We start from the raw sequence: 11,793 nt of genomic DNA on the forward strand, positions 1-11,793 counted from the left end.
TTTTTTTTTTCAGTTTTTGTTTTTTTTTTTTTTTTTTTTTAAGATTTCAGTTCCGTTTTCACGTTTTTTTATAGTTTTTTATTTTTTAAAACATGCTAAAAGTGTGGTTTTAAACCCAAAAAAATTCAAGAGTCCGCCACTAAAACTAAATACTACTACTTTCTTGAAATTTTGTTTTGTTGGCTTATATATACACGTTTATACTTTTATTTTTCGAACCCCCTGAACGAAAATTCTAGGTCTGCCACTGGTAGCATTGCATTGCATCCCATATACTTAGTACATTCAAATGTACTAATGCATACTCTATGCCTACATGATGTCACCATGTAGGGACCGGAGCACCGCTTGACCATCCTCCTCCGCGTGGCTAATACGATTTTCTATCGAAGTTATTGGTGAGTCCTCCATTCCGGGGACGTTGCTTATGATCTTTTGCTATGTATAAGACTTTTCCTTTTTTTTTGTTATGTATTGACTATGAGGGTGAGCCCGGTAGTTTGTCTTGGCCCCCGCTAAGTACCCATGTTTAGAGGTGGTGTTGGACAAGTTGTGTATTATGCTTGAGCTTGACTCATCTATGGTATTTATGTATCATTCCTTTTTTTCTTGCTCCCTTAGTCCTGATTTCCCCATTGATTATGCTTATCGCTTATGGTCATTTTAATTGCTTCCGCGACCAAGGATGTGTAATGATACGCTATGAGGCTTGTTTGGGGTTCCTTCGGGTTCCCCATTCGCCGGTCACGTCTAGGCCCTAGGCTTGGGTCGTGATATATTTAAAGTAAAAAAGACTCACGATTATATATCTATATTGTTTTTTGTAAGAATATATAGGAGGAGTGATGAAATGTTCTTCGAATATGAATATGATGATATACTCGTTTTATACTCTTTCTATTTCATATTAATTGAATTTGTAAGGGCAATGCATAAATATTAAAAAAAACATTGAAGAACATAATTTAAACTATACTTTCCACCAATATCCTTTGTGAAATCATAAATATAAATTTATAAGTAATGTAATTTATCCCTTGAAAAATATAAAACTTCAATAAATGAAAAGACAAATATGAAAAAAAATTGAAACATTCATCTTAAATTTTGAACATTTCAATTATTTTCAACAATCTAGCTAGTATATGAAATAAAGGAAAAATTACTAATGATATTGACCATGTTCAATTTTATTAAATTGCAATACAATAATTTTACTTTTTTACTTAATTAGTAAAATCTAATCTTAAACTTAATTAGTTTTTTTTTCTTGTTTTATAATCTTTCATCATGAAAATAGAAAATATTTTACTTTCGTTTCTTGCAAATATATATATTATACACGAAGGAATGAATAATGCAGAATTTTCTGGACACGTGTCGAAGACCCACATACCAAAAAAACCAGGTGAACTCTCTCTTTACGTTTTTCGTTTTCCAACTCAAACAAAATTCACCAAAACTCTCCGTTTCTCTTTGTCTTACTTTATGCTGTGCTTTTTGTTTGCAATTAGCTTTTGTAAAAGTTGTAATTTTTGGAATTCTGCTGATAAAAATTTACCCGTGACTTGCAATTTTTGCTTCTGGGTATTCTTTTTTTGTACTGTAAGTTGTTCTGCTTCAACTCTAGTAGTAAAAAGATTGAATCTTGTAATTGATTGGTAGTTATGTTATGTAGTACGATTGAGGTATATGTATTGTATATAATTGTTTTTTTCCTTTGTGGGTATTGTTTCTTGATCATGGTGGTTATGATTTTTAATGTTTACCTAGGGCAGAAGATAGCTTTTTTCCCTAAATAGCTGCTGTTTACTTTTGTGGGGTTTGCTTCTTGATCATGATGCTGATGATTTTTACTTGTTTTTGTGAATAATTTATGGGTTTATTGTGTACATAGAGTTTTGGTGTTTGGGTTTTATACTTCTTGTTTGATAATCGTGGTGTTTGGGTTAGCTTGTGCGTGCCTCGACTAGACTAATTCCATTGGATACCCCACCAAGGCTAAAACATGGGAAGAAAGCACCTTGTGTGTTTTTGCTGGGATTTGAACGTTTCATTGACCACTAGGCTACACCCTTGGTGGGTGTTGGGTTTTATACTTTTATATTTTGTGCTTTTATCTTTTTGATAGGATGTATAGAGATATCTTCTGTATGTGAAATTATAGGGGTTTGGGTATTAAGGTAAAGTAGCTTGCTTTCTGTTGTGTTTTTTTGATGAATTATTTCATGGTTTTGGAATGCTTTTGTTGGGAATTTGGTATGAGTTGTAGTTTGGGTAATAAGGAAGCTCTTAAAACCCTTTGTTTGACTTTAGCTGACCAAAATGGCTTTGGAATCTTTATAGATGCAGATATTCCATCCTGTCCATGTATAGGCTAAAAGTTCATCTAAATACATGAAACATATGTTACAAAAAAGTTATACCTATCCAAGTCTTTTAAGAAGTTTTGAGTTTTGTTCGGCGAAGTCATTAGAAAGGTACTCAATTAAGGAACCCCTAGGATTCCCTTTGCTGCCATCATGATCTCATATAAAAAGTTCCTTCCTTGTCTTCTATTCTGAAAGTTTCTGATTATTGGAAACCGGGGAGAGGTATCTGGTTAGCTTATCAAAATGACTTATTTTTGTTAATGGTTGAAGCTTTCAACCTTATTTGTGTACTTCTGTTTGATCGGTTCAATGGCTATATAGTTGGTAGTAGTTCGGATCATCCTACTATAAGAATGCTTACCATGTCTCCATCACCACAGGAATAAAACAATGTTACAAATAGATGAGCTTGTGCTATTTGTACGCTAATTTAAAGCATTTGATTTAGTTTCAGGTTTTTGGTTGAAAGAATTTCTATTGTACTGTTAAAATTCAAGTAGATGGTAAATGTAATTTACTAGAAATAGAACAACTACCCAAGCAAGTTAGGGCTTAGGACCACCAATGTGAGCAAGCTCACTCCGGGAATAAATTTTGCTGATACTAGAAGTTTGCTCTATCATCTAGGAGTGCAAGGTGTAAACTTTGTTATGGAGAATGATATTGATTTGTATCTCGTTTATGTTGGGGCATTAATTATACATTAGCGGGGTGATTTACATAGGGGTGATGTGCATTATTTTTATTGATTGAAGTTGGTGAATAATCCTGCTCAACAGAATTTTGTAATTTATGCAGCTCATACAAGTTCTAATAGGGAAGCATCTTGTAAAATTCTGCAGTTGAAAGCTATATCATCTTGCAGCACTATATTCGTTGAACCCTTGGAAAGTTGTCAAAGTGTTATGCGATGGATTTGAAAGGTATAGCATGGGTTGGAGATATATACCAGAAATTTGAAGCGATGTGTTTGGAGATGGAAGATGCCATGTACCAGGTAAAATTAACCACATGTCTCTTACTATTTGATTTGGTTCATCCCTGTTTTCGGGTTTGTTAGCAAGGTCATAGTGGAGCTTCCCTCAGCAGTCAGCAGGGCTATTTTCTTACCAACGGGTTGTTTGACCCTAGAGCACTAGGAACGTTTGAATGAATTGAACTTTGATCATATTCAATCAACCCAAAAGAAAGGAGATTGAACACTGACTATAAATTGCAGATGTTGCTATATTGACCGTTCCATGGAGCTTATTTTTCTCTGAGATACCTAATAAATCACCAGTAACATTTGGTACCTAATGATAGGTGCTTGCATCTCTTTGTTACAAGAGAAAAGACATTGATTTTACTTGGAGGAAAGGCTAGAGAAAAATTATCCAAGCGTGCCCCTCATTCATTGCCCTTACTTACATAATTGATACTTCAACTTCTCTCAATGATTAGCAAGTTGCTAGAAATGGCAACAAACCTATATTCTAATTTCGCAGAAAGGTGATAGCGTTGTACATCGAGTTTTGCCTAGCAAGCATTGACTTCCTATATTTATCAATAATACGACGTGGTTAATCCTCCATATAGCTGAACCCAACTAGCTTGGAATTGAGTCGTAGTAATAGTAGTTCTTGTAGTACTCTTGTTGCTGTCCTGACTTTTATTTGGGGACTACACTCTTCTTAACAAAATAAAACATTTATTTCATTTTTCCAATGCACATCAGATTTATTTTTGCCACTATCCGACTCCTGAGTAGGTAATTATGTTGCATTGGAAGGATGGTGTGCATATTATGTTAATAAATCAAAAGACATTCATGGTTGTTTATTCATCAATTTATTAATCGTTTCTAATCAATTGCTTCTTTGAAAATGTTCCTAACTTCAATATGTAATACCTTTTAATTCACCTTGCACCACTTTGGCCAATTAAGTATTCAACCACCGTAACTGGTTCCATGTTATATCACAGGATACCGCTAGATATGTTGAGAATCAAGTGCAGACTGTTGGTGCAAGTGTCAAGAGGTTCTATTCAGATGTGGTGCTAGATTTGCATCCTCAATTTAACATAGATCCTGTGAAAGTTGCAGCTGCTGACTTGTCTCTTAATCCTTATGCTCACACTGAAATCAGCAAGAAGCTGAAAGCAAAACTCAAAGGAGGACACCCTATGGTAATTAATAAGGAATTAATTGATGATACTCAAGTGATCAAGGGTAAGGATAGTGATCATTCATCATCTTTTAGTCCAGTCAGAGCTGCTAATAGTGTATATTATGATGTGACAGGGAAAAGCAAAAGTGGAGGAGTTTATAGACGTCAAAGTGTTGGGATCAAAGAGATTGTTAGAGATAATCATCCACCATCTAAGAAGTCGGACGCTCTCTGTCTAGTATCAGGGAATGCAATTAAATTGTCCTCAGATTCTAAGGTTAGGGGAGGTTTTGAAGTGGCATCCGACCACATGACCATGACTTCACCCTTGGCCTCAGTTAAAGGACGTAGCTCTGCCGAGACAGGAAAAGAGGTTTCCAACCATATTATAAAAACAGATGTGTCTGCAGCAGGTATATCAATTAATGTTGCAGCTTCTGACAGGAGCTTATCAGTTGACTGTGTTGGGCAGAACCAAGCAGATCTCAGGAACACTTCCTCTGTTGGTGACTTGCAATCAGACTCTCATGGTATAAATGTCTAGCAGTATCCCACTTATTTTTATTTTCTTTTATTTTTCTCACTTCTTTTCTTTTGTGTTAACTCCTGCTCTGGCAGCAGATAGGGGTACATGCAAGGAGTTGGCTGGTGATACTGGATTAAAGATTAGCAGTAATACTGGTGACAATAATATTGCCAGCGAGGAGATCAATAATATTGCAAAGATTAGCAGTAATACTGGTGACAATAATATTACCGGCGAGGAGATCAATGAGTCCTGCAAAGGTACTTACAATAGCCACCTGTAAAAAGATCTTCTCCCTTCTCTTTTTTTGCTTCAATTTTGATGGACTCACTACTCTGATATTATCTTGGAGAGTAGCTTTCATATCAATTGCTGAAATTTAAATGGGGTTATAATTCTGCCTGAGTTAGACAATATTATGTAAAAGCATATCGCGAACTATGGATCGAGTTAACAGTTCTATTGGATGAACTGTTAAATTGAACCTAACTAGTATAATTGAAGGACTTAAATCTGTGATTAGGAATATTTTTCAGCAACATACCCATGTAATCCCACAAATGTGGTCTGGGGAGGAGTTGGGGGTAGACTGTAAGCATAGTCGCAGACCTTGCCCCTACCTCGTAGAGATAGAGAGGCTGTTTCCGATAGGCCCTCAGCTTAAAATTAAACATTTCCTAACAGTTTGAAAATGAGAATACAGAACTGAGAGTAGTAACAACAAAGAAGTAATATGAAATGGAGAACAGTGCACAACATATAGAAGAAAGAACAGTAATGACAGCAAAATGGTGCGATAATCGAAGCACAAAAAACACTGGTTAATACAGGAACCGGAAAACAGGAAACTACAAGAATAATGCTAATACCATTCGTAAGAAAGAAGGTCCAAGTACGATCACCAATCCTATATGGGTCACCTTAATAGGGCATCCCACTGATAAGACTCCTGCATTGACATTGCCGTGTCATCCCACCCAAGGCAAAAGGGCCCTTATGTTTTCTCTTTTCTTTCTACTTAGTATACCAACTTCCAATAAAATAAAACGAAGGAATACTTGTGCAACTGAGCAACATTCTCCTGCTGTTCAGATATTTCCAGCCTGATTCCTTAAAACTGGTTCTTTTTTAAGTCTCTTAATCCTTTCGTTGTGTTTTGCCGTCTTCTTTTACAGAAAGATCAGATAAATCTTGTTCTCCTCCACCCGAGAAGTATGACTTGATTGAGTCCGATGTGGAAATTGTTGAGCACTATGATGAATCAAAGTTGGAGGAAACATGTGTCCTGGTTGAAGCGGAGAAACTTCATGTACCACAGGAATCAGTCAAACAGAAATCATACAAGGTCCCATCTCCCTCTCCTTCCTCTCGCGTTGTATTTGCTATTTCTTGCTTTTCATCAATATGTTTTATCATTAGTTTGGTCGTGGGGGACGAGGGAGGGGCTGTTTCATTGAAGAATGTGTGCCTTTAGATATTGACAGTTCAGTTGTTTTATCAGAAGAAGCTCAGGCAAGTGTTTTCTATGAAAAAGAAGTCGACAAGAAAGGAGTATGAGCAACTTGGAGCATTACATGGAGATCAACAGCCTAACCTAGAGCCTGAAGAAAAGCCGATGCAGGTTCTCTCCAAAAACTCGAACATGAAAAAATTGTCATCAGCTGATGATCATTCCGAATCTGAGTGGGAACTTCTCTAGATATGACACATTACAACAACATACCCAATGTAATCCCACCAGCAGAGTCTTGAGCTAGATATGATGCTATAAAATTGTAATGTTGCTTTTGCCAATCAATAGATGGCTTTGTACAGAAAACTAAAATTGAAAGCAGAAGCACCTGGTGTATTATAATAAGCCAATTATTTCTCTTTAAACTGTTTCATCAATATAACCAGTTACTAATACATGGTGGCAAGTTAAAGCACCTTTTGTTTATGGACTATGGTGAATAGAAGGCCTGTTTCATCTCTTCTTTAAAACTTCCTTTTTAAGTATATACAATAATAGTTAGTCTCAAACAAGCCAAGTCACTATGTGAATCTTGTTTATTATGTTTAAAAATAAATATGATTCGTGTGTGATATAGTAGTTAATGAAGTGACTGTTAGATAATTTTTTCGTATTTATTTTAATTTTGAAGGATAAAATTATCTGATACTTGCTACGAAGCTTTGTTGTATGATGAGAGATTGACAAATATATGCATAGTTGCAAGGCATGAAGACACGTTAGCATTCAGTATAGCTGACTCATCCAGTGTGGCTTATGTTTTTCTTGCCACGTCACAAACAAAAAGCTCATCAATTGCCACGTGTCATAAGATAATAATAAAATAAAATACTAGTACCATCTGCCTCATCCAGTTTGGCTTATAATTTCTTTCAAATCTGTTCTTGGAAGGGAAAAAATAATAATTTAGAGCATAGTTTATTTAGTAAGAAAACAAAAAAATGGCTTCAGAGAAAGCAAAAAGAGAAAATGTTCATCCTGCTATTCATATAAAAAGTGTTGCTACTGCTCCTGGTGAACATCAGCCTGCTGTTAAAGTTGGAGGGTTGGAGTTCTCTAGTGGAATGCAGCAACAACAAAAAGATTGTGACACACAAAGGGACAAACATTCTTCTCATAATGTTGATCAAGGTACCTACACTACTAAAAAACTTGTACTATTTTTTTCATAAATATCTTGATTGAATCGCTAAGATTAATCTGAATTTGCCTCGAATCTCAGGAATTCGAGGAGAAGGGCTAGGAGGTTTCAAAATTGAATCACATAGGAAAGTAGGTGAAGAAGGAAGAGTCCATGGAGGGATTCATCCTCAAGAAGAAGGTAATAAGAAAAGAGCCGAGAGAAAAAAACCCGCACTAACACCAGCTGCTGTGCTAACTGAAAATCCCGACGAAAAGGCAAAGGATTTTGGGGCGTCAGCGTTAAATAATGCGAAAGAATCAGCTAGTCACGGGCATGGTGCTGAATGTTACAATGAAACAGCACTAGGTGCACAAGGTAAAGACACTGTTGGTCATGGTGTTAGAAGTGGCTCTCAGTATGTTGCTGATAAGGCTGTAGCTGCTAAAGACACTGCCATTGAAAAAGGTCAGTTGTATTTTCAACACGGAACATAGATATATTGAAAAGTTACTAAATTTTGATTACAATGCATAACCAAACACTATTTTTGAGGTGAAAAAAGTGAGAAATTTGTAGAAAGATACCCTTTCAAGTGCAGGTGCACAAGCCAAAGATGCTGTCATCCATGGCGCTCAGATTGGATCCGAGTATGTAGCGGACAAGGCCAGAGTTGCAAAGGACACTGCTCTCGAAAAAGGCCAGCAAGCTTATGGTGCAACTAAAGATACCCTATCGGGTGCAGGACAAACAACAATGCAATCAGCACAACAGACTAAAGATTACACCCTGCATTTTTGCGGGGAGTCGAAAGATTATGCTGCCGAAAAGAGCAAGAATGCAGCAGGATACATCGGGCAGAAAGGCGTCGAGGCAAAAGATGCCACTGTGGAAACAGGGAAAAGCGCGGTAGGGTATGCAGGGGAAGCAGCTAAAACCGCGAAGGATATGGCGGAAATGGGAGCTTTTGGTGCTGCACATTATACAGCAAAAGGAGCAGCCGCGGCTACAAAAGCCACGGCTGATGTTGTTTCTAGTGCTGCAGGGTATGCAGGGGGGAAGGCTGTCGCCGCGAAGGACGCCGTTGCTGGTGCTGGTAAGAGCGCGGCGGAGTATGCAGGGGACAAATTGGCTGCTGCTAAAGATTACGTAGTCTCGGCGGAAGAAGGTGCAGTTGATTATGCAGGTAAAAAGAAGGCAGAAACTGAGAGACAACTAGAAGGTAATTCCAAGGTAAACATTAGGTTATTATCTCCTTGTTTTCGGCTCAAATTTACTGTACATTGTATATATATATATACATATGCGCTTGAGGTGAATTCATGTTTATGACCATTATTCTCTTCTTTTTTCTTTTTTTTTAATTTTAATGCATTGAGCTGAATTCTGTGTTAAATGTGTGTACAGCGAGAAAGCGGAGGCGGAGTTTTTAGAGGAGAAAAGGAGGACGCAGAGGAGGGCGGAGAGAGCAAGAGCAAGCCGGTGTTGCAGCAGCAGCAGGGAGGCGGTGGGGTGCTGCAAGCAATTGGTGAAACTCTGGTTGGAATAGGGAAGACTACAACAGATTTTGTTGCTGGTGGGAATAAGCTATCTCAAACTGGTTATCAACAGGGAAGTGAAAAAAGGGAGTAGTAGAATAAACAAGTCCCATCCAAATAAAATAGCCCAAGTATTAGGCATTTTGGCCTCTTTTTGAAGTTTGTTTTACATATATCATAGTAATAATATAGTTGTGAAAGGAAGTACATATGTTTGTATTTTGTTGCCTCCTAAAACAAGAATTATGTGAAAAAAGGGAGTTGCGTGAAACTTGTGTATGTATTTTCTTGGCTTCTAAAGCAAGAATTATGTGGAGAAGGGAGTTAAGTGAAACTTGTGTAGGTAGCGTATTCAGGATTTTGATTTTGAGATGATGATTTTGAGATGATGAGTGTATTATTACAAAAGCAAGAATTATGTGGAAAAGGGAGTTAAAAGAATTATGTGGAGAAGGGAGTTAAGTGAAATTTGTGTATGTTAGTGTATCCAGGATTTTGAGATGATGAGTGTACTATTACAAAAAGGTTGATTTAAGATATAAATGTGATTGGTTCGATAGATAGGTTCTTATTATTGAAAATTGTAAAAAAATTTAATATTATAGGGCCAAAATTTGAGAGGTGTTATCTAATTTAAGAAAGAAAAATAAAATAAAATAAATATAAAATTTAAATTTTTAACCTAGCGTAGAGCGGTATATCCAAAAATCATCGCATTATATAATACTTGAGTATGGGAGTACACATTTATATTTCACGGGTTCCTCCCTGATTTTGTTGTTTGCTAAATGAAAGTATGATATGCTGAAAGTTCCTTTTAAGTCATTTAAAATTTAAAAAAAAAAAAAAACATAACACACATTAACACCCTTGACAGAAAAATTAGCTTAGTACATGTATAAACAAAAGCAAATAATCAATGCATTAATACACAAATTAATCATGCTTTAAATCGCAAATTAATAAAAATTATAAACGTTTCACTTTATTGTAAACCACAACCAACTATATATAAACCACACAATAAAACACATTTCACATAGGTATAAAGAAAAAAAGAAGTTACAAGAGAGAATAAATAATTAATGGCTTCTCTATTTAGCACCACTTTCATTATTTTTTCCATAACACTTTTTTTATTCCTCAATATTTCTCAATATTCTATGGCTGATCAACCTCCACTTACTACAAAAAGTGTATTAGAGTCAGCAACAAAACTTGCTTTAAAAAAAATAAATGAAGCAAAAAATGTGGGGAAAAAATATTGTATTAAACAATTATCATATGCACACAACAAACTTGAAGAAGCAATGAAGAAATACAAAGAACAAGATTTTGTTAATGTTATTTCTTTAGCTAATGAAGCACAAAAATCTGTTAATAAATGTCATGGAAATGAAGATTTAGGAAGTCTTATTCAAACAGCTATAGAATTGGCTAATATAGACTTAGATTTGAGTTAGTGACTTTGATCATAGAAATCATACTTAAACAAATTAATCACAATAATATGATTATATGAACTTATGTCCTTTTTTTTTTTTACGTGTTTGGTTATAATGTTGATTAACTTTCTTCTGTTGAGACCGATTGACATCTCTAATAAATGTAGTTGAATGAAACAACGAACGTGTTTTCTTATTTTTGAGAAATTTATTTTTCTATTGGAAATATTTTTCAAAAATTTATGGGACGTGAGAAAAATTAGATGCTCCTCAAACCAGCTATCAAACGACTCCTTACTGTCAAACACAAAATGAGCGGATATTAGGTGCCTAGTTAATTCTTCAAAAAAGAAGAAGAGAGAATTAAATTTACTATTCAACTTTGATTATGATATAAAGTTGCTAAGATTAATGCTCCGTTAATATAAATTAAACCTTTTTAAAAAAAATATTAACAGGATAATATTAGAGTAAAAAAGTCAAATAGAAAGCAAATTATGCTATGTAATGTAATACGAAGCACGAAATTATTTATTTTAAGATGTATTTTATACATTGTTTTATTTTGTTACTAGCTCATACGATTCATTCACTGTCATATTTCTTTTACATGTTTCTTGAGAAAAATATTAACTAAAAATATAATTTAATTTAATTTAATTTTTTAAGCTCAATATAATTCGTTTTTGTCATCACTTTAATCTCTCTACATTATTGAGGTTAAAAGTAAAAACTGAAAACTAATGTTATTAGTTATATCTTGGACATTAGTTTCTTTTTACAACTATTTTGAACTATCTATTTATTATTTTAATAGAGAAAATAAATAAATTGGACAGAAGATAATAGTTTTGATGTGAACAACTGAACATTAATGCTTGTACTAATTAATTTATTGAAGTGTTATAAATTTAAGGGTCAAATATACTTCTCAATATTGTAATTTAGAATGGACATATTCTTCGTTACACATACATTTTTAATGTCTAACAAATGTGCATATTTATCTTTTTTGTAACATAATTTTATTATAAGATATATTTAAAAATTGATCCTTTTTAATTTTAAAAGTGTAATGTGACTTTAAAAAATTACCTTACTCATTTTTTTACCCCTCCAGACCTGTCCT

General features: G+C 34.8%; 2 protein-coding genes across 7 annotated transcripts; both read left to right on the forward strand.

Annotated features, from left to right (window-relative positions):
• The first annotated feature begins 1,341 nt into the window (after nt 1-1,341).
• LOC102601397 (uncharacterized) lies at nt 1,342-6,987 on the forward strand. Of its 6 annotated transcripts, none has more exons than XM_006349972.2 (7): nt 1,342-1,408; nt 3,171-3,369; nt 4,338-4,584; nt 4,657-5,052; nt 5,141-5,308; nt 6,224-6,393; nt 6,550-6,987. In XM_006349972.2, exons 2-7 carry the CDS (start codon nt 3,283-3,285, stop codon nt 6,745-6,747), a joined length of 1,266 nt encoding a protein of 421 aa, XP_006350034.1. In that variant the 5' UTR covers nt 1,342-1,408; nt 3,171-3,282; the 3' UTR covers nt 6,748-6,987. The 6 variants fall into 6 exon arrangements, with proteins under 6 accessions (XP_006350034.1, XP_006350036.1, XP_006350032.1 ...); XM_006349974.2 differs by having other exon boundaries at nt 1,375-1,408; nt 3,215-3,369; XM_006349970.2 differs by lacking the exon at nt 1,342-1,408 and adding an exon at nt 1,439-1,605.
• Nucleotides 6,988-7,502: 515 nt separating this feature from the next.
• LOC107061076 (seed biotin-containing protein SBP65-like) lies at nt 7,503-9,636 on the forward strand. The gene is made up of 4 exons (XM_015309816.1): nt 7,503-7,692; nt 7,784-8,149; nt 8,283-8,914; nt 9,089-9,636. The coding sequence occupies exons 1-4, from the start codon at nt 7,503-7,505 to the stop codon at nt 9,311-9,313; spliced, it is 1,413 nt and encodes a 470-aa protein (XP_015165302.1). The 3' UTR covers nt 9,314-9,636.
• Nucleotides 9,637-11,793: the final 2,157 nt, after the last annotated feature.

The sequence above is a fragment of the Solanum tuberosum genome, unplaced genomic scaffold (genome assembly GCF_000226075.1).
Source record: "Solanum tuberosum cultivar DM 1-3 516 R44 unplaced genomic scaffold, SolTub_3.0 scf00116, whole genome shotgun sequence".
NCBI lineage: Eukaryota > Viridiplantae > Streptophyta > Magnoliopsida > Solanales > Solanaceae > Solanum > Solanum tuberosum.

Coding starts and splice junctions, on each gene's coding strand:
- LOC102601397 (XM_006349972.2), top strand. CDS start 3,283: ATGGATTTGAAAGGTATAGCATGGGTTGGAGATATATACCAGAAATTT. Junction 4,585..4,656: donor TGATACTCAAGTGATCAAGG/GTAAGGATAGTG, acceptor ATGATGTGACAG/GGAAAAGCAAAAGTGGAGGA. Junction 5,309..6,223: donor GATCAATGAGTCCTGCAAAG/GTACTTACAATA, acceptor CTTCTTTTACAG/AAAGATCAGATAAATCTTGT.
- LOC107061076 (XM_015309816.1), top strand. CDS start 7,503: ATGGCTTCAGAGAAAGCAAAAAGAGAAAATGTTCATCCTGCTATTCAT. Junction 7,693..7,783: donor TTCTCATAATGTTGATCAAG/GTACCTACACTA, acceptor CTCGAATCTCAG/GAATTCGAGGAGAAGGGCTA. Junction 8,150..8,282: donor AGACACTGCCATTGAAAAAG/GTCAGTTGTATT, acceptor TTTCAAGTGCAG/GTGCACAAGCCAAAGATGCT.